Raw genomic sequence first — 19,078 nt, 5'->3', positions numbered from 1 at the left:
GTGTAATTTAAAGTGAAGGAAAAATGCATGAGGCTCTTATACGAACGCACAATCTCCATTTGCACGCCATTATTGCATCATGGGGAGACGGGGAGATTAACACATCATCTGCACATGCCTGCACTTCCAAAAGGCTGCAGCAACGCAGGCAGTCTGTCACCGGAAGCATCTGGGGGAACCACGGCGGTCCCAGCTGTGGGACTGTTTACTCTAAAATGGAGTCACACACACACCTAGACGCCCCTGCAAAGACACACACACACACACACACACACACACACTCACACACACTGCACCGAGGGAGCAGAGCAGGAGCCAAATTGCTCTGCTCCGTTCAACTTTAATTGGGGGTAAAATCAGGTGGCTGTGAGAGAGCCTGGTTAAAAAGCGCCGCCCCAGTGGATTCTAAATATAATTAATACTTCATCACAGAGCCTTGAAATGAGCCATGCTTCTCCGACTACGCAACCTTGGAGCTGTCCGGCACTTTAACTGGCTGCTTTGAGAAGCCGGCAGATGGAAAGCTGGATTCAGAGACGGGCTGGACATGGTGAAGACGACAGACAGAAAGAAGAGAAGAGAGGACACGTGATGGTTTCTTTGTCTTTTCTCTCTCTCTCTCTCTCTCTCTCTCTCTCTCTCTGTCTGACTCTGGCCTTCTCATCTCGTTCCTCTGTTTACGTGGCAGCGGTGGCAGAGGGACACGGAGGGGAGAAAATTATGCTCAGTGGGACACTTGGAGGAAACGGTTTGAAATTGAAATGAGGAAGACCCCCACACCACCCTATCCTTCTTAAAACAGCCTTTGGACTTATCTCCCTCTCTGACTCACCCCCCTTTACTCCCTGTCATTCATACACACACACACACACACACTCACACACACACACACACACACACAAATGAAAATCGCTGTATGATAGACATGCGGGTTGGCATCACAGCCAATCTTAAAATGGAACAGTTTTCATCACAAGATCTGACGACAGACAAAAAAAACTGCTTGTTGTCTAAACATGCGATGAGTGATTTTTTTTTTTTCTCATCGTTGTCTCGTCCATAAATTCTCTCTGTCTTTCTCTGTGTGCCCACGTCACTTCTCTGAAGACACTTTTTCTCAACAAGATGTCCTTCAGCAGCATGACTCTGTGTGTGTGTGTGTGTGTGTGTGTGTGTGTGTGTGTGTGTTTCCAAAGCTCTGACAGCAGGGCATTTGTGCACAAGTCAACAAACCAGGAGTTGAAATGTCAGCTGTCCCAGAACACTGATGTCTGTCTGATTCCGGAGACTTTTCAGATAAAAAGTGCTGGCGTTAATAAATCTGATTCGTCGATCAGGATGAATGAAGGTGTCGGTCTGGAGCTCGGGAACATAAAACAGTATATGTTGTCAACAACTGCTTTTCTTCTTTTTGCTGTTTGCTGACCTCCAGGGATTTCATCTGGTTTCTTGACCAAGCGGATGAATTGTTCCATTGATCCATCTTTTTCCCAACCAAGTGAAACCTTTTCTTTCTCCCGTCCCGGTTAGCTTGAAAACGACAGACTTGGACTCGCGGGTCAGTTGAACAGATTCTTCAAGTTCTCCTCTTAGTATGTTTCCCTCCCTTTACAAACACCTGTGTTAAAAAGACTTCAGCATAAGACGAGGAAGTCTTTGATTTCTGCGTCTGATTAATATAAACATGCTCGCAGATTTTTTTTCTTACTTTTTGCTATTGATGCTGTTTATATTCTTGTTTTTTCAGCTGCTGTAACAACTACATTTCTCCACATTAATCGGTTCATGGTGTGAAGCTCAGAGATACGTAGATAGATAAGATGATAGAGGTGTATTTGTGGCCCTCACTGAAAACCGTTCACATCGTTTGGAGATAATAAAACAGGTCAGTCAGCGTGTGTGAGTAGAAAGTTTGTAATTCTGAAAACAATCAGCACTAAAACATGAATACTTTGGAGGACAGCTGACAATGAAATGCCAAAGTGTGATCTGTTTGAGGCGAGTGAAGTATTAAAGGGAAGTGAAGGTGTGCAGAGTGTGCAGCGCCTCCTCAAATCAGGCACGACGCCCCGGGATTATAAAAGCATATTGTCCGTTTACTGAAGTGGTGCTTCACACGATCAGCAGCACGAGGAAAGGAAAGGGAAAGATATACATAATAATAAATGTGAAGGTCAAGACGCTCTTCTGCTCGGGCCCTGGACACTTGCCCACTTGGCTGACGCGTAGGCACTGCCGAGGGGAAGCCGGATTTGGAAGGAAAGCTGAGGTTGCAGGGGTTGTTTCGTGAGTTTGTTGGGCCAAAAATGTTCAGAGGGCAATGAGCCAACATTCATCACCTTCATGTTATAAATAAGAGTTACCATTGTCAGAGTTTGGAGCGGGTTGATTCTCTTCATAAGCAGTGATCCAGCGTCTTGCTTTCTTTTTTCCTCATCCTTCTTGTTTTTAACTCCTCGATGGAAAACAAGTTTTCATTTGTCTTCTGTGGATTTTACAAAGTTAAGTTTTCACATGAACGGAGCGATGAGAGTGGTTGCTGTCATATCGGTCCCTCTTCGGTCCACCTCGCGTTTGTGTTTTTTTTCTCAGCGCCGGCGTCTTTTTTTCAGACGTTTTCAATAAGTAAAGAGCGTTCGCAGCAGAAAGCTCCGAGCGCTCAAGTTGAAAATCTTTCAACTTTTCAGAAAGGCGCTGTTGACGTCTCCGTGTTTCAGCCTCCTGCGGATGGTGTCTTGTACCAGCCATGTACCTGTTGTCATGGAGACAGGACAGTGACACTTTTCTTCTCAGCACACCAACACTTCATGCACACAGCGAGCACTTTTCTGCCTGGAAACAAAAAAAAACAAAAACGGCAGGTGGACACGGCGGCCTGTCATTTTAGCCATTTTTAGTTTGCAAAGATTCAATTAAGACATCATGGTAATGTGTTCAAAAGGCGTGTTTGTGTTTCGTGTTGATGTCAAGCCCTTACATTATGTGTTAGCCCAACACATTTCAATCAAGCTCCAGAAGATGATGTTCTTCATGATGATTAATGGGATTAAACACTTGCTCGGTGTGGTTGAACGTGAGCTGAGTTGAAAAGTCTCGACATGCAGTGATTTAATAATTTTTGACTCACATATCTAAACTGTGTGAACGTCCCACTGAAATGGCCTCTCTTCTCCTTAAAGGTCTTCCAGGGCCTCCTCTGTGTTTTCTTCAACCTTGGCGACGGGGACTACAACCTGACTCTGCCCACTTATCGCCTCGACAACGGCGAATGGCACGAGGTCCTGCTGGATCGGCATGACAATGAGCTGACGCTGCGGCTGGACGGCGGCGGAGGGCAGCGGGAGGTCACAGGGATGAGAGGCCGGAGCAGAGAAATCATCATTGATCCGACTGTTGTGATGCTGGGAAACAGCTTCCCCTCTGGAGTCAACAAGAGCTTCCAGGGTAAGAGAGATGTTTCATTTTTACTCTTAATCAAACCTTCAATTAGCCATCGTAAGATTTGCGCTGAGTAAACGGGGGACACACTATAAGACATGTTGAAGACATGCTCTGCGGCTTAGAGGGTAGAGAAATGCTCACGAAAGGAACAGGAAGTGACCAGAGGCAAAGCAGAACATCGACAGCTGATCTTAAGAGTTCTTATCAGCATCCAAACCATCCTTAATTAATCGTCATTATCAAACAAAACAAGATATTCATAAAGAGCGGGGTCTTTAGCTTTTTCTTAAAGGTGCAAAGAGACTCTGGAGATTTGGAGTTCTTTCCACCAGGAGGTGGCGATAGAGCAGGAGAGTCGATCGAGAGACTCCTGCAGCCACATGTTTGATGTGTCCTTGGGCAGGCACTGAACTCCAAGGTGCTCCCGCTGCTACGGACGTGTATGAATGGGATTAGTTAACGCTGATTTTCACTTTACATAGCAGCCTGTGTCATCAGTGTGTGACCGAGGTGAAAAGTGCTTCGATTGGTCAGAAGACGAGAAAAACACGATTCAAGCTCGAAACCCATTTACAATTACCCCGAGCTCTGTGCAGGACTTTGTTGAGTCAGTGTACTTTCCTGCACTTCTCATTCAAACTCTGTGGATGTTAAGAAGTTCTGCCTCAATGGGAGCAGCTGTAGAAGCTGGAGGCTGAAGGACAACTTGTTAAAAATACAATCAGAACATTTTCTTCCACCCAGCACGAAATATCATAACAATGTTTGCGCAATCCGTCGGCCAGGTGCTGACACCTCTGACAAAAACCTCCATGTTTCTTTCTGGAGCACAGTCCATTTGGATAACAGAGGACAGCGATGGGGCTTTTGCAGGCTTCTTTGTGCTCTGCTCGCCCTGGTCTCCTTCTCTGGACACTTGAGCTTGAACATTGAACTTTTCAACACAAAGCAGCATGTGAGAAATCAAATGTCTGAATGAGTTTGAATAAACCTTAAAGACACCGTACCCTGCATGCTCCCTGGTTCAAGGACTGTGTGGTGTGTGAACAAAGCAGCAACATGTCTGCAAACTTCACCTCTATTAGCTTTTGCATTCTTTTCTGCTTGTCTCTGTTTAACTGATTTGATTCTAATTTAAAATGTACAAGTGTGGCATCAGACTTCTTTGTTGGAAAGATATTTGGTTAAACAATGAGAACTGCAGAGTCCAGCGCTGAATGCATGACCTTAAATACATTTGCACTTTATTATTTCACTCAGTACATATTTTAAATTCGTAACTTTTTAGTAGAACAAATGTGACTAAAACTTCCTGCAGAGACTGAAGGAGCGAATGTGACAGACAAAAAGTTTCCTTTCTAACTAAAGCAGAGTCAAGGTAGTGACGGGATGTGCCCTGACGTTTGGTATAACGTACAAGTCTGAAGCCTGGTCAACGGCCAAACCTCAAAAAATGTACATGAACCTGGAAGTTAATCGTTATCCTCTTTACCATGCTTCTTTTTCAAACCTTGGTCCCGTCCTCAGTCCTCGAAATGTCTTTCTTTTACTAGTGTAAATCTTCACATTGTTGAAAAGGGTTCATGGAGGACATGATGGAGGATTACATCAGGCTCAGCTCTTGATAGAAACCTAACTGAAAGATAGAAACATAAGTACCAAATCATTTTGATAAACTTTTGTATTCACTGACTTCTCGGGTGTCTGGGATCTGAAACCTTTGCTTCATGGTCACTCTTCCTGCTTTGAGGCCGTGGCCCAGCACCAATTGTTCTGTGTCTGTGCAGATCAGCACATTAGATTTATATTTCAAAAGAAGGACAAAAATCATCCGCTAACCGTGAGTCTTTATCTCCAGTGGATAAATGTGTGGATAACTCCAAGGGTCGAACACTTTGTGTCGGGAACTCGAGAAGGTGAAAAGCAACAGCAGCGTGTATCCTCCTGAATGAGCTGCTCAGTGGTACACTGCCCGACCGACGGGTGTTTAAATGGTGACATAACAGTGTGAAACTGTATGTAACCTGTGGGAGACAAAGATAATGTGAAGTGTGTTATGTGTCACAAAATGAAAAGGTTGCTGTCCTTCAGGCTGTACACTTACGAGACCAGAAATAGACTGTTTTATCGATTCAAACAAGCTCAGTTCAGAGGAGAACTTCTGACATTTAACGTGTCAATGAATGGTTTATGTGACGGATTGATGACTTACTCACTAAAAGTGCTTTACGAGAGTGTGTGTGTGTGTGTGTGCGTGTGTGTGTGTGTGTGTGTGTGTGCGTGTGTGTGTGTGTGTGTGTGTGCCTAACTAACGTACTGCATTTGCAAATGTCTGTGAGACATACTGGTGCGTACGACGCGAACATGGACGGGTTTAGTAAAAAGTGTTTGAGTCTTGTATTTGTTTTCTGTTCTGATGAGCTGTGCTCGTTAGCTTAGCTTAACGTGGATTCTGTGTTGAGTTGGGACGGCGTTGCAGAGAAGAGATTGATCAAACAGTGAAATCAGCAAAAGAAAAGAGAAACAATCTCAAGTAGATTAGGTTAAAAAACAGCACATCCAGAGATCACTAATCGTGCGTTGGGATCCAGCACCAAGAAGTTAGCTGCAGATCCTCACACATGTTTTTAAATTGTGAGATCTGGTAATATGGAGACCAAGTCAAGTCCTCGAGCTTGTTGTCCTGTTTCCCCAGAAAACCTTCTTCCTGTGCTCCGTGGTTCAGTATTCCTTCCTTGGCCTCAGTCGACCGGGAACGTCCAACCAGAGCTGCAGCTTTAAGATGCTTTGACCAGCCGTCACATTTTGGCCCTTGTCAAAGTCGCTTCCATCCTTCACCTTCGTCCATGTTTTCAGCTAATGTTAAGTGTCAGTCTGATCAGTGTGAGGAACTCTCAAACACAGTCCGACACTAACTGAGTAGACTTTGCTTTGTTAAGGTGGTGAAAGAGACAGGTACAGTTTTACTTTTCAGTTGCTCAGTCACCTCCTCAAAGACGGACAGGAAGGTTTCACAAAGATTCAGGCGGACGATGCATTGCAGTAAAAGAAGGGGACACTACATGATAACAGAGAAAAGGAGGTCTGAACTGCGTACATACAGTACATGGGTTAAAGTGAAAGAGAGAGCGCTCCCTGGAGTTGGATACTTAAAGGTGTCGACAGCTGTGCCTCAGGCGGTAAATGACTGAGCATGTTCATTAACTGGACTTTAAAAGCATTTTCCTTCAGAAGAGGTAGACGTGATGGATTGTGGCAGGGAAAGTGTTCTCGGTGTGTTTGTGTGTGTGTGTGTTAATGTGTGTGCACTTGGGTGTGTTTGCTTGTGTTTTTCTTAATGTATTTTCAAAGGGACAGAGTGGGGAATTAAATACTAACTGACGACACTAAGTAAGCAATTAGGCGATAAAAAATATAAACAGGATAAATATATGTGTCCTCTGGAGTTTATTGCCTCTGTTGCTCTTTATTAACACACAAGCAACGCTGAGATACACAACATGAGTTTTATAATCAATTGAAGCTTTACCTCACAGTCTGAAACAGAACTTCACTGAAAGGACTGACATGTAAAGGCATGTGGATAGTTTATTTGTCTTCAAGTGACAGGGCTCTCGATTTGGTAGCACAGCCAGGGGTGCACACTTGAGACCTCTACTTTATCTCACATACATTTACATTAACTTTACAGCTTTACTGTTACCGCGCAGTGTGTGGCAGGATAAATAAAAGCTGTTATGGCACTCTGATCCTGTATTTGATCATGTCTATAAACCCCTCTATTTCAGCCCTGCTCAGAACAGGCTGTTTCTGTGCCTGTAGCTTTAAATATGTAAATGAGCCGTGTCTGACCACGCCCCCTTGCTCTGGAAGGGCTCGGGTGTACTCGGTGCTTTCTCGCTCCATGTCCTATTGTTTACGGTAAGAAGGCAGACTCAGAGGGCAGAACAAACACCTAGCTGTGGGAGTGTCACCCACCTGGGGGAGAGGCTACTGCCCTTTGTGATGTCATGAAGGGAAAATCTCCAAACGGCCTGTTTGAGCAGACTAAAGATGGAGAGGATGGACTTTTCTCATGATTTGGGGGATTTGTAGTATTTGTTTTATTAGAAGAAAAAAAAACATGGTGAAGTGTGTTTTGCACAATAAATGATCTTTGATTTACCAACCACTGTGAACATCTGGAGGCGAAAATCCAAAATACAAACAATAATGAGTGGCGAAGGGAATGATAGTGGAGGCTCAGTATTAAAATAATCATGATTAAACTTTCAGGGTATATTTGTTCAAATAATGAATCCTTCCTATTTATGTACCTGAGTGGACTGATTTTAATATATACACCAGTCTGGGTTTAAGAGACCCTTTCCCCTTTCTTAGTGTTTGTCTGTTAAGCTTTTAGAAGGACTTTCTGCTGTGAGTAAGTCAGTCTTTTTTTTTTTTTTTTTTTTTTGAGCTGAAGGAGACATTCACAGAAGTCCTTTGTGAGCTTAGTGTGTTTTCCCTGCTTTTTCTGAACTTGTATCTGTAATTTTCATTCTCTATACTAAAGGCCACACAGCTACTCTCCGCATCACTGTCACCTCTGCACTTACCGACCCCTCCGGGCTCCACACAATGAAAGACCCTATCACTGTTGGCCTGTGGAATTGTAGTCTTGTCAGCTCATGTCTGGCTGTGTCTCTCTGCTCACACTTAGACTTGGATCGCACACAGATCACTTCCCTGTAGCTCTAACCTTCGCAAACTCTTTCACCCACACATCCAGACCAGCGAGCGGGGGGGGGGGGGGGGGGGGGGGGGGTCAATTATAATACCCTGCATCCATCCTCTTTTAAGTTGTTTTTCCTTCCTTCAAAATGGATGTGGTCCACTGCTAGAATTGCCTGTAAATCTTCTTTTTTTATTTAATAATGTACTTCCCATTTCTGTCAATCCCTCAAAGCTTCTTTTTTATACTGATTATGTTAACCTTGACTGCTGCAGCCTTCACCACCTCTCTCCATGACTTCCACCATTGCTTCAGATATCTGTATATATCCCTCTCTTTTGACCTTGTTCTTTCACCTCTCAACAGGCTCTGTTGACCCTTCCATGATTGTATGACTCATTGCATGCTTACACAACCAACCAAGGAAATGTTCCAGGCGGTTGATGGATGTACTTTTTTTATGATTGTATTCTTGACTCATCCTCTGTCTCCTTATCTTCAGCTAAAATCTATATTTTACAATACCAAACTGGAGCATCCAATTATACCTTGGAATTGGTCGTTCTCCTTAAACTAAAAAATCAACTGGAGTAAAGCAATCTCAGTAGTTTTACAGACTCCTGTCTTTTCTTTGTTATCTTTATAAAACACTTACACATGCTGCCGCCAATCAGCTCCATTCATATCTCCACTAAAACCATATTCTTGGCCCCCCTCAGAGTCTGTATTCAAGGCGGACACAGTTGTATTCTGCTTGCAGCTTCCCTGCTGCTCGATTATCCTGCTTGACATTTTAGCAGTATTGAAACCGTTAACTGACTGTGACCCGCCAGGTCCTCCTGTTCAGCGTCAAGAAACGAAGTCAAAGGCTATGTTCTGTCCTAGTTCCCATCCTTCTTGAAAGTCTGCCCCTAAAAGGAAGCAGGGAGCGTCCCAGCGTGTCAATTCAGTGTAAAAGTTAAACTGGGGTTCCTCAGGGTTCTGTTCTGGGTCCCCTCCTATATTTTTTATTCACCTGTTATTCACAATGCACAAAGACCCTGCATCAGTAGTTAGTTAGTAGTAAAGGTTCTCATAAAAAGTGACTGTAGCAAAACTGAAGGCTGGCAATTATTAGGTTTATCAAAGCTTAGCTTAGTCTGTCATTCAAAATCTCAGAGCAGAAGGTGGACAAGTGATTAAAAGCTAAATCAATCACTTTTCAATGTAAGTTCAGGACAAAAGAAATACAAATAAATTCCTTTTCATCGATTCATGTCAAAGTAAAAAAATGTCCAATAACTCTGAGTCCGATGTCCCAATAACAATCCACCGTCTCTTGGTATCCACAAGCACCAATCTTGAGCAGTCTCGAGACTCTTAACCTCACGATAAGTGCACACTTTAATTTGACTGTATAACACTCCTTCCTCACACACGGGACACAGATGTCAGCATCATCTGTTCACATCCAGGAGGAAGTCTGTCCCCTGTCTGCTCCACCTGAGAAAGGCAGAGACAGATGATCACACCTGGTCTCTTTCCAAGCAAACACAAACCCTTCAATTTCAGCTCTTTCTTTGGATAAAAAACATGTTTCCTTCCTATTTTCTGCATATCTGTAAACAGCCTTTCTGATATGTTTACTCCTTTTTGTTAAGTGTCTCATGGCATGTAGCCAGGAAAGCAGTGACATGTGTAAACAGCGCAGCTATCATTGCAACGGGGAGCACATTATACAGTTTTCAACGTGAATGCAAATCAGGCTGTCAGCATGGTGAAAGCTTCTTCTTGTGCTTGAGTTGCATTTTAAGACCCTGCAAGAGATTAAAAACAAGAAACCCAGCTGAACATTTTTTTATACGAGGAATTTTATATACAAACAGTAGAAACAACGAATTCTGCCCGCGGACTCTGAGTCTTAAAAGCCAGGACGGCTTTATGCAGTATAGAAATGGAGTGAGTGGTTATCTAGCGGGGACATGTGGTTGATCTGCTCACCAGGTACATGAGGTAAAACACAGGCTAATTAAACTCTGTGTAAGTGAAAGTAGATGACAGTGTGTTTATTGTATCACTAAACTCCTTTCCACTTTTCTCCCTGCAGGCTGTATGAGGGATTTACGCCTCAACGGTCGCTACATGGCGCTGGACAGCCAGCCCCGAGATGGGGTTTCCCAGGTCAGCATGCAAGGCCTCTCCCCTGGGTGCTCGTCTGACTCCTGCAAAAGGAATCAATGCAGCCCCCCCTTCACCTGCGTGGACCTGTGGAGAGTACACGAGTGCAGGTACACACACACACACACACACACACACACACACACACACACACACACACAAATCAACACATGTCACATGAAACTGCACAGTTGAGTTCACGTGCGTCTCACACACTCGTCATTTTGACACAAAGGCATGAAGACTCACATTTAAACAAACTCAGTCAAGCTCTGCAGTCATTTTTCAGCTTTTGACCTTGGTATAGTTTTTATTCCTTACCACTTAAATGTGCTTTAAAATGGATTGGACCCAGTGGAGACCATAATAAAACATAAAGAAAAAAAAAAACGAGCCTCTGTTTGCTCCAAAGCTGGGGGGAATGACTGCTGATTCCATGGCAACCATTTTGTCGGATATAAAAAGTGTCATGTGCGGAGAGGAATTGGGTTGCAAGCAGGGAAATCTGGCAGCCAATTACCATCCAATAGATGTCGACAACAAGCAGGAAAAAAAAAAAGAGCCAGGCTGTCATAATTGAAAGCAATCGTCAGGAACACAACACAACTGAATTATTGAAAACATCAGATAAATCTTATAGCCAGTTCATGGAATATAAGACCTGCTGCTGTTTATATTAATGTGATGGCAATGTGCCCAAGTCTGAAGCGAGCGCAACTGGAGCGAACAAACAAAAACGCATTTTCAGTCTAAGTAGAGCTCAACAGGGACCGCCCACTTTTTCAGCAGCTCTGGTTCTGGAAGGACATTTCCCCATTTAAATCCTCCATTGACATTTTACTACATCCATTAAGTGTGACTTTCGCGACGTTGGGTCGATGATGGGTACTTCCACGACTCCAGAAAAGTCGCCTTGTATGGAGTCATGGAACTAGCCGTCCCACAATCCATTGCGAATGATATTGCTTCTTCCTCTTCAGTGTTTATAAGTGTTGTTCTAGTTGTGTTGTTGTTGTTGTGAAATATATATTATAACATTCACTGCTGCCTTACAAGGTTATTAGTGCATTTTCTGTTAGCTAACTGACTTGCTAACCTGATAGCAGAACTATCAGATCACGGACAGTGCTGAGTTTTAGCCCTGAGGTCGTGAATGAAGCATGTTGAACTAGCATCTGCTACAGCACACTCAGCTAGCTCATGGATGGTTAGGACATTATGGCCCATAATCAAATTTGTTTTGGAGAAAATGAATGGGACTGTTCAGCTGTTTAGCACTCTGTTACTTGATGATGACAAGCTGATATACAAAACACACATTTTAATACAGAAGGAATCAAACAGAGCTCCAGTAAACACTGACATCACTCATTGGTGACAGACGGCGGTCAACATATTAGAAATACTGAGACTCCCGAACTTTCTGTCAAACTTTTAACAGCCAAAGAGAAAAAGCTGAGGTCTTTATCCTCCTGGGAAACCACAAATCTGTAAATATATGAATAAAAGTTTGTCTTCATAAAATCAAAACAGATGAGCGATAAAAAAAACAGGCTTTAAATATGTTTATTCCTGCTGTCACATTGAGGACAATGCCTTGGCTTTTGCAAACTGCCTCAAGTGGACATGCAAAGAACTGCACTTTGGCATATGGCTTCATTTTTCAATACCAGAGGTGGTAGCTCATCATTCAATACTCAACCAGCTGCAGGATACCATAAAACAGGCAGCAGATTTTGCTCTTAAATGTTACTTAGATAGATAGATAGATAGATAGATAGATAGATAGATAGATAGATAGATAGATAGATAGATAGATAGATAGATAGATAGATAGATAGATAGATACTTTATTGATCCCGAGGGAAATTCAGGTACATACAATCAAAAACAGGGACATTATGGCAAACAAGAATGAAGATACAGATAAATTGCAAAGACCATTTTTATGCCTTAATTGCCTGGATAACTATCTTTAATTAGCATTTTTTTATTTGTGCCTGGATGCTCACGTTTTCGTGATTAAAAACAGAGGTTACAAGCTCAGTATAAACTGCCCAACTGCTTTGAGGTCATCGCTATTTACATGTTTATTCTGTTTATTTTGAAATGGATATCTGCTCTTTGAAAAACAAATGAGCAGGGAAACTCATTTAGCCTCTGAGTCGTGGGCCTGCTGTCAGGTTAACTGATATCAGCGCTGTGGAGCCGCTTCAAAGTCAGCCTCACTGAACCTCACGTGGCGTCACACATTTATTTTAACTTGACACTACACACATGTGTGTGTGTGTTTGAAGTCACATTGATTTTAGGGAGAAAAAGTGTCTGAATGAACATAAAAACATAAAACGAATAATTTGGATCATTTTACAGCAGTCGCAGAAAAAGGCCATTTGATGTTTTTGAAGGATATGCTGTTGGCATAGGTCAAAAATACAAAACATTTAAAAGATTCTTCAAAGATAATGACATTTTGGGGGCTATTTATACATTCTCACTATTAATGATGTCAGTCTGGGACATCTGTTGAGTAGAGTTTTAAGATGTGTTGCTGAAAAACCTCCTTATTTATCCCTTATTGGCCTCAGTAAAATCCCTCATCTCCCTGAAACGGTTCATTTCAGCTACTGTCTCTTTAAGGCCCCCCTCACACACACACTTTTCTCTGATTGGCTGACAGTGTTAGAAACTTGAGTGAGCGTCTGAGTGGGCGTGTCCTTGAAAGAGCTGCCAGGGTGGGCAAGTCCTTCATCTGTGCTCCATGCTAACATCTCGTTCAGAGCGGCAGGAAACCAAATCCGATGTACAAAACAATAACATGATATGTATGTGTTTAAATAGTAGAATAGATCTCCTTGAAGTCAGCAGAGCATAGAGGAGTCCTTTTCATTTATCTTGTGTCTTTATGGTGAACTTTAAACTGAATTGCAGCACGAGTTGGGCCAGGATTAACATTTTTTTTCCACAAAAGGCCGAGTACTCTCTGCTCTTTACGCTGACATCCATAATGAATGAGGAAGCTGCAGTGTTATTGTCAGTCCAAACATGGCCTCAGAGAGACTTTTCAGTGTCCCCCCCCCCCCACAGCCAGCCACGTCTCCTGTTAAAAGGCAATGAATAAGGAAGTGAACGCCATCTGCTCAGTGACTGAGCTAAATGCATCAACTGAGGAAGGTAAAAATAATACGTTTGCCCAGCCCTTTGACCCTGTCAGGATCCACACTTTTGCTTGATCAACATTTCACATGCACTGCTGCATGACTTTCTGTGTGAGGGCTGGTTTGTTTGTCAGCTGGAAATGGGAAATGTTGTCGTTTAAAAGCCGCTGAAAACTAACAACCCTCTCTTGTGGCACGGACAGAATCAAACACGCCAAGCGCTCTTAGTCACATCCAGTAATCTCAGCAATTTTTCTGCCTTGGAAAACATCAGGCTCCATTCAGGGAGTGCAGCCTTCTCGCTTTTAATATTCCCTTTCCCTCTTTTTCACTCCTCTGAGCCACTCACCCACATCATCCACCCAACAACCTTTATTTCTGCACAATGGCTCTCGCACTCTGCCCCTCATTTCTCACTTTGTATGGCTCTCATCTTGCTCACACCTGCCCGTTTTTTAACCTCTGTGACGCTGTGTGACACACACACAGAAACAACCTCCAACATACACACACTCACAGTTCACAGCTCCACTCCCACTGTTCCCGCCTTGTTCTCTTCTCACCACTTGACCTGCAGCTTGGAAAAGGAGGAGAGCGTTAAGTGTCGATAGTGAGTCCTTAAAGCACAAGTGTTTGACGCCCAGCGTTCAAGGTCAACACTCTTAATAAACCGGTAATTACACACTGTCCTCTCCTCTGTGATCAAGTTAGCAAACAGATGTTTTGTATTACCAACATTGTCTTTAAAGGTAGAGTCAGTAGACAAATATACAAATCATTCAAACTGGGCTCCTCCTCCCCGGGCTCGTTCTCCCCTCCTCCCCGGGCTCGTTCTCCCCTCCTCCCCGGGCTCGTTCTCCCCTCCTCCCCGGGCTCATTCTCCCCTCCTCCCCGGGCTCGTTCTCCCCTCCTCCCCGGGCTCGTTCTCCCCTCCTCCCCGGGCTCGTTCTCCCCTCCTCCCCGGGCTCGCTCTCCCCTCCTCCCCGGGCTCGTTCTCCCCTCCTCCCAGGGCTCGTTCCCCTCAGAAGGTCAAACTTTCTGCAGGACTTCTGTTGCTTTTACTTACTTACATTGCAAGAGATCGCACACTAGCGCAGGCTAACATGTGGTGTTTAGCACATGGCTGTACCCACCTGGGTAAAAAACCAACACATGGTTCATCCTCGTCATACGATGCATTATATTTTCTCTTCTTTGCTGCGACATACGTCATGTTCACCGGTTTGAATCGCATCCAAACGCTGAACTAGAATAATAATAATAATAATGCTTAACATTTATATAGCGCTTTTAGATTGAAGATCCTGATCCCTGCTGTCATAGCTGCCCCCTCATAGAGGCCTCGCTGAGCAGACCAGACTCCTGCTTGTTATTGTTTGTTCTGTACATTCTGTCCTTTGGTGGGTGTTGTCTGAAAGCGTGCGGTGATAATGGGGACAATAACATCTGAACTGCATTTTCAGTGAAAATACTGAACTACTATATTTGTCTTGAAATCTTCTTGCTATTTATATTAACTTTACACTCATCTAGCAATGTAACTCTTTGCCATATATATATATATATATATATATATATATATATATTTACTTATTTGATTGAGCCCCTTTAAGAAGTTCTCGTTTTAGAAATGAGACAAGATTTTATGGAAAAAATAAATAAATAAATAAATAGTCAATGGTATCATGCTAACCGGTTTACACCGGACTTCAAGAAATAGGCGTCCATTACCAGAGTGGATATAATGTAAAACACCAATGTAAACAAACATATAAGAGATGATGTGAAATGATGACCATGGTGTTGCTGCTTTGACGTTGCTTGAATTATTTTATTAAACAGGAAGAGTGATGAGCATGGAATATAAAGACAACATAAGATAGCAATGTTTTTATTTTCATTTGGTCCAAACCAAAATCCCCCATCCTTCGTCACGTCCTCAGAGCGGTCTCTGATCACTGCGTGTGCAGGTGAGAAGACGCTCCTCGCCAAACGACTGATTGTTGTCGTTGCTGATGGCAAAGATAAGAGGACAAGAAGCACGGCCGTGTTGCTGACAGACAGACACCTACACAGACTCCCTCTGAACACTGAGCCCTTTGTTATGGCAGAATAATACGCTTTAAAATGCTATGTCTGACTTTTTACCCTTAATCTATCAAGAAAGTCAAAACTCAAAAAGAGGGAGAGAGAAATGTTCCTCCAGTAAAAGCATTTTCAAGAGGAGGCCATCTTCGGTTTCTTGGACTCATTATCCAACTTGTGTTTAGGCCTCGTCACAAAAATCTAATCACAGCGATGCTCAGATCTGGACTCAAACGGCCAGCCTGTCTCGACGCCGACTTGAATGCGTGTGCATGGTGAAGAGCTGGGAACGGAACCAAGTAAAAGCTCAAATCAAATCTGCTACGGATGTGAAGCTCTGAAGAAAAACACGTCTACACTGTGTTCCTTCTTGTTGCATTAATTAAAAAAACAGAGAAGCTGAGTTTTAATAAATAATAAGTCCTCGGATAACAAAGAGAATCCCTTTCATCACATTTGGCTTATTAAACCAAATTTTCTCTTCCGATGTGTCTTTTGTAAAATCAGCTACTTACAGAAAATCTGATATTCATGTGTGCAGCAGAGACAAGCAGCAAACATCCCAATCAAAATACAAAACCATTCAAATCACATATTCTCCTCCTTTTCAGCCTGTATCAGTACATCTCAGAGCTCCTTAAAAACATCTGTCTGTGAATCTCTGATCCTGTTTGATGGTGTCTATCTATTGATACTGACAGCAAAGGGCAAAGGTCAGACTTGAACCCGTGGCTGCTGCGACGAGGGCTCCAGCCTCCGAGCGTGGAGCAACATGATAACATGTCTAATGACGACCCTCATATGTTTGATATGTTGACTTGAATTTCCCTCGGGATCAATAAAGTATCTATCTATCTATCTATCTATCTATCTATCTATCTATCTATCTATCTATCTATCTATCTATCTTGTGTATGTGCATGCTGTCTTAGTGGATCTGCAACTGCATGCAAGGCAGTAAAATATACATATAAACATTATTATAACTCATATAAAATGTAATTTGAGGTGGAGATCAGGGCTCTAATCTCTGTCATCTCACACATGTTGATTATCTTCAGGATCTGCAGCATGGAAGCAATGTTTTGTGTTTCGGGAAGACAATGTAAACGCTGCAGGAAAAACTGCAAGTTATTCATTTTCTACAGTTTTAGAGACTTTCTACTTTAATTCTAAAATGTGTTGTTTTCAGTTCGAGCGATGCTCCTGAAAACATTCAATGAATAACCACAGAAGAGTCATTAGAAAGAATATCTCAGCTTTAATAGTTAGTAGAGACCAAGTCAGTGAACTATGAGGGCGAAAAACAAAAATAATCATTCATTAATGTTATTGTTCATTAACATTGCTGAAGACACACGGCGGAGAGGACGGCGTCCCAAACATCCAGCTGGAATCACCGCAGTAGATTTTCTTCACACACACTTATTTATGTCTTCTCATTTAGCAGGAGGAGGAAGACACAGTGCATTCACCCTTTAGTGTCTTGTCCTGATTGGTTTCATAGTCACAAGATAAATATGATTACCATTTTAAAACTAACCTTCCCATTTCACGGTGAAGCAGAGTCAATACTTCTGAGCGTGAACAAATCTCCCTACCGACCGGAGGCGAAACTCGTCTCTGACGTCATCGAAAACGTACAGCCCGGAGCGGAGTGTGAGTCTGAACTAATGGGCTCATAAAATGTTTGTTTGAGCTGTTACGCCCAAATGAGCTTTTAATTATAGTGGCGCTTTCTGAAGTGAGGCAGAAAATGTGCCCCTCTGTGCATAAAATCATCCTGGTTACTGCCACTGTCTCTGTCAGCGTTTGCATCTCCTCCAGTGTGTTCTCTCCTGAGGTGAACGCACGTGCACCATCACAGATTGAAAGAGAGTAATTAACTTTTTTTATCCGCAGGAAATAGTAATAAACATTTCCAACATAAACAGTTTTATTCCCCCTCTTCCTGTTTTTATTGACAAATCTGCCTCTGTATATTTTCTCACAGGGATTATTGCACGTTCACTTATTCAAAGTGCATCAAGTCACATGATTTGTGAGTCTCTTGTTTTACGTTCTTGTTTCAGATGTCCTCCTGGCCACATGATCCGCGTGAACGGGACGAAGAAGTCCTGCGTCTACACCCTGTGCGCCACGCGTCCCTGTCACCGGGGGACCTGCGTGGCACAGTCACCGTCCAAATTCACCTGCCACTGCCCGGAGGGTTACCGAGGACGCCACTGTGAGACGACGCTGGCCATCTACCGAGACGACGTGGGCTTGAGCTTCAGCTCCCTCTTTGCCATCTGTATCTGCTTCATGGCCTTACTAGGTAGCTACTTCATCCACTGCATGCTGTATTCATGGATTTGAGGAGATCAATGACGAGGCCATGGCTGAATATCTTCTGTTTGTGTGTTTTGTGGGGAAATTACAAAAAGATGGTAAAGAAGCAAAATAAACTTCTGAAGTCCATCAATGGCGTTCGCCGTATTGTAGCATACTAGGTGGAGCAGAGGCAGGCCTAAAGCCTCCTGACAAACAGCTACAGGACGCCCACCTGTCAGTCAGGTCAGCCACGCCCTTAATCATGCACGACTCGTAGCCTTCATGAAGAAAACAAACTGGATGAGTTATATCAGAAGCCGTGTGTGCAGATGAAGAAATGAGCCAGTCCGAACATGTTCAGGCTCTAAACATGTTTCTGCTGTGTAAACGGGTGTGAATGTGACGTCCTGGGCTTTGGCAGAAAGCCTCCGGTGGACATTAGAGGAACTGCAGATTTCACTCATCTTATTGAAATCCCACTGATGTGACATTTTCAAATGAATTGTTTTCGTTTTCCACCTTTATATTTGACAGGACAGCTGAAAGTGTTTCTCTAGTCTTGTGACTGCCCAAAGGGCTTTTTAATAACGCATCTCACACCTGCACATTCACACACTGATGGCTGCTGGGTAAAGTGACCATCAGTGTTAACTAATGCATTCACACACATTCACACACCGCTGATGCAGCAGAAGGAGCAATTTTTTGAAGACAACATAATTTATGAATCTAAATTGACTTTAACACTCGGCAGTTGAACATGCTACACACACGCTGAACTTCACACATGCACTGACAGGATCCAATATGGACTCATCATCATCAGCCGTCACTCCAAACGAGTGTCCTCTTCAAGGGGCTACTTGTGGGTCCTGAGATGGCTGTTTTCGGGACTTGCATCTTTTGGGGCAATGTGGGAAGGTGACGATGTGTGATGGAGTTGGAGCCTTCTTCAGTCTTTCTTTTCAGTCTCATGAGCAGCTGCTCCTTTGTGCACAACATTGAAGTCTGTCCAAAGTCACGTGATGCAGCTCCGTGATGTGGAACCTCTTCAGGTTGGTCTTGAGATTGTCCTTCAAGTCTTTCTTTTGCCCGCCGGGGTCACGCTGACCTTCCTTGAGCTGGGCGTACAAGAACTGTTTAGGGAGACGTGTGTTGGGCATGCAGATGATCTGACCGGTCCGTCGACGTTGGTGTTGTATGAGTCTGGTGG

At 43.3% G+C, this 19,078-nt stretch overlaps 1 protein-coding gene across 1 annotated transcript in view; it reads left to right on the top strand.

Moving 5' to 3' along the window:
• LOC306821220 (neural-cadherin) overlaps positions 1-19,078 on the top strand; it is a 243,339-nt gene that overhangs the window by 202,365 nt on the left and 21,896 nt on the right. Inside the window, exons 33-35 of the mRNA XM_079339503.1 lie at positions 3,180-3,444; positions 10,239-10,419; positions 17,625-17,869. Coding sequence (XP_079195629.1) covers positions 3,180-3,444; positions 10,239-10,419; positions 17,625-17,869 — 691 coding nt within the window. The remainder of the gene's footprint in view (positions 1-3,179; positions 3,445-10,238; positions 10,420-17,624; positions 17,870-19,078) is intronic.

The sequence above is a fragment of the Symphodus melops genome (genome assembly GCF_947650265.1).
Source record: "Symphodus melops genome assembly, chromosome: 3".
Taxonomy (NCBI): domain Eukaryota; kingdom Metazoa; phylum Chordata; class Actinopteri; order Labriformes; family Labridae; genus Symphodus; species Symphodus melops.
This window is presented reverse-complemented; position numbering and strand designations above follow the sequence as displayed.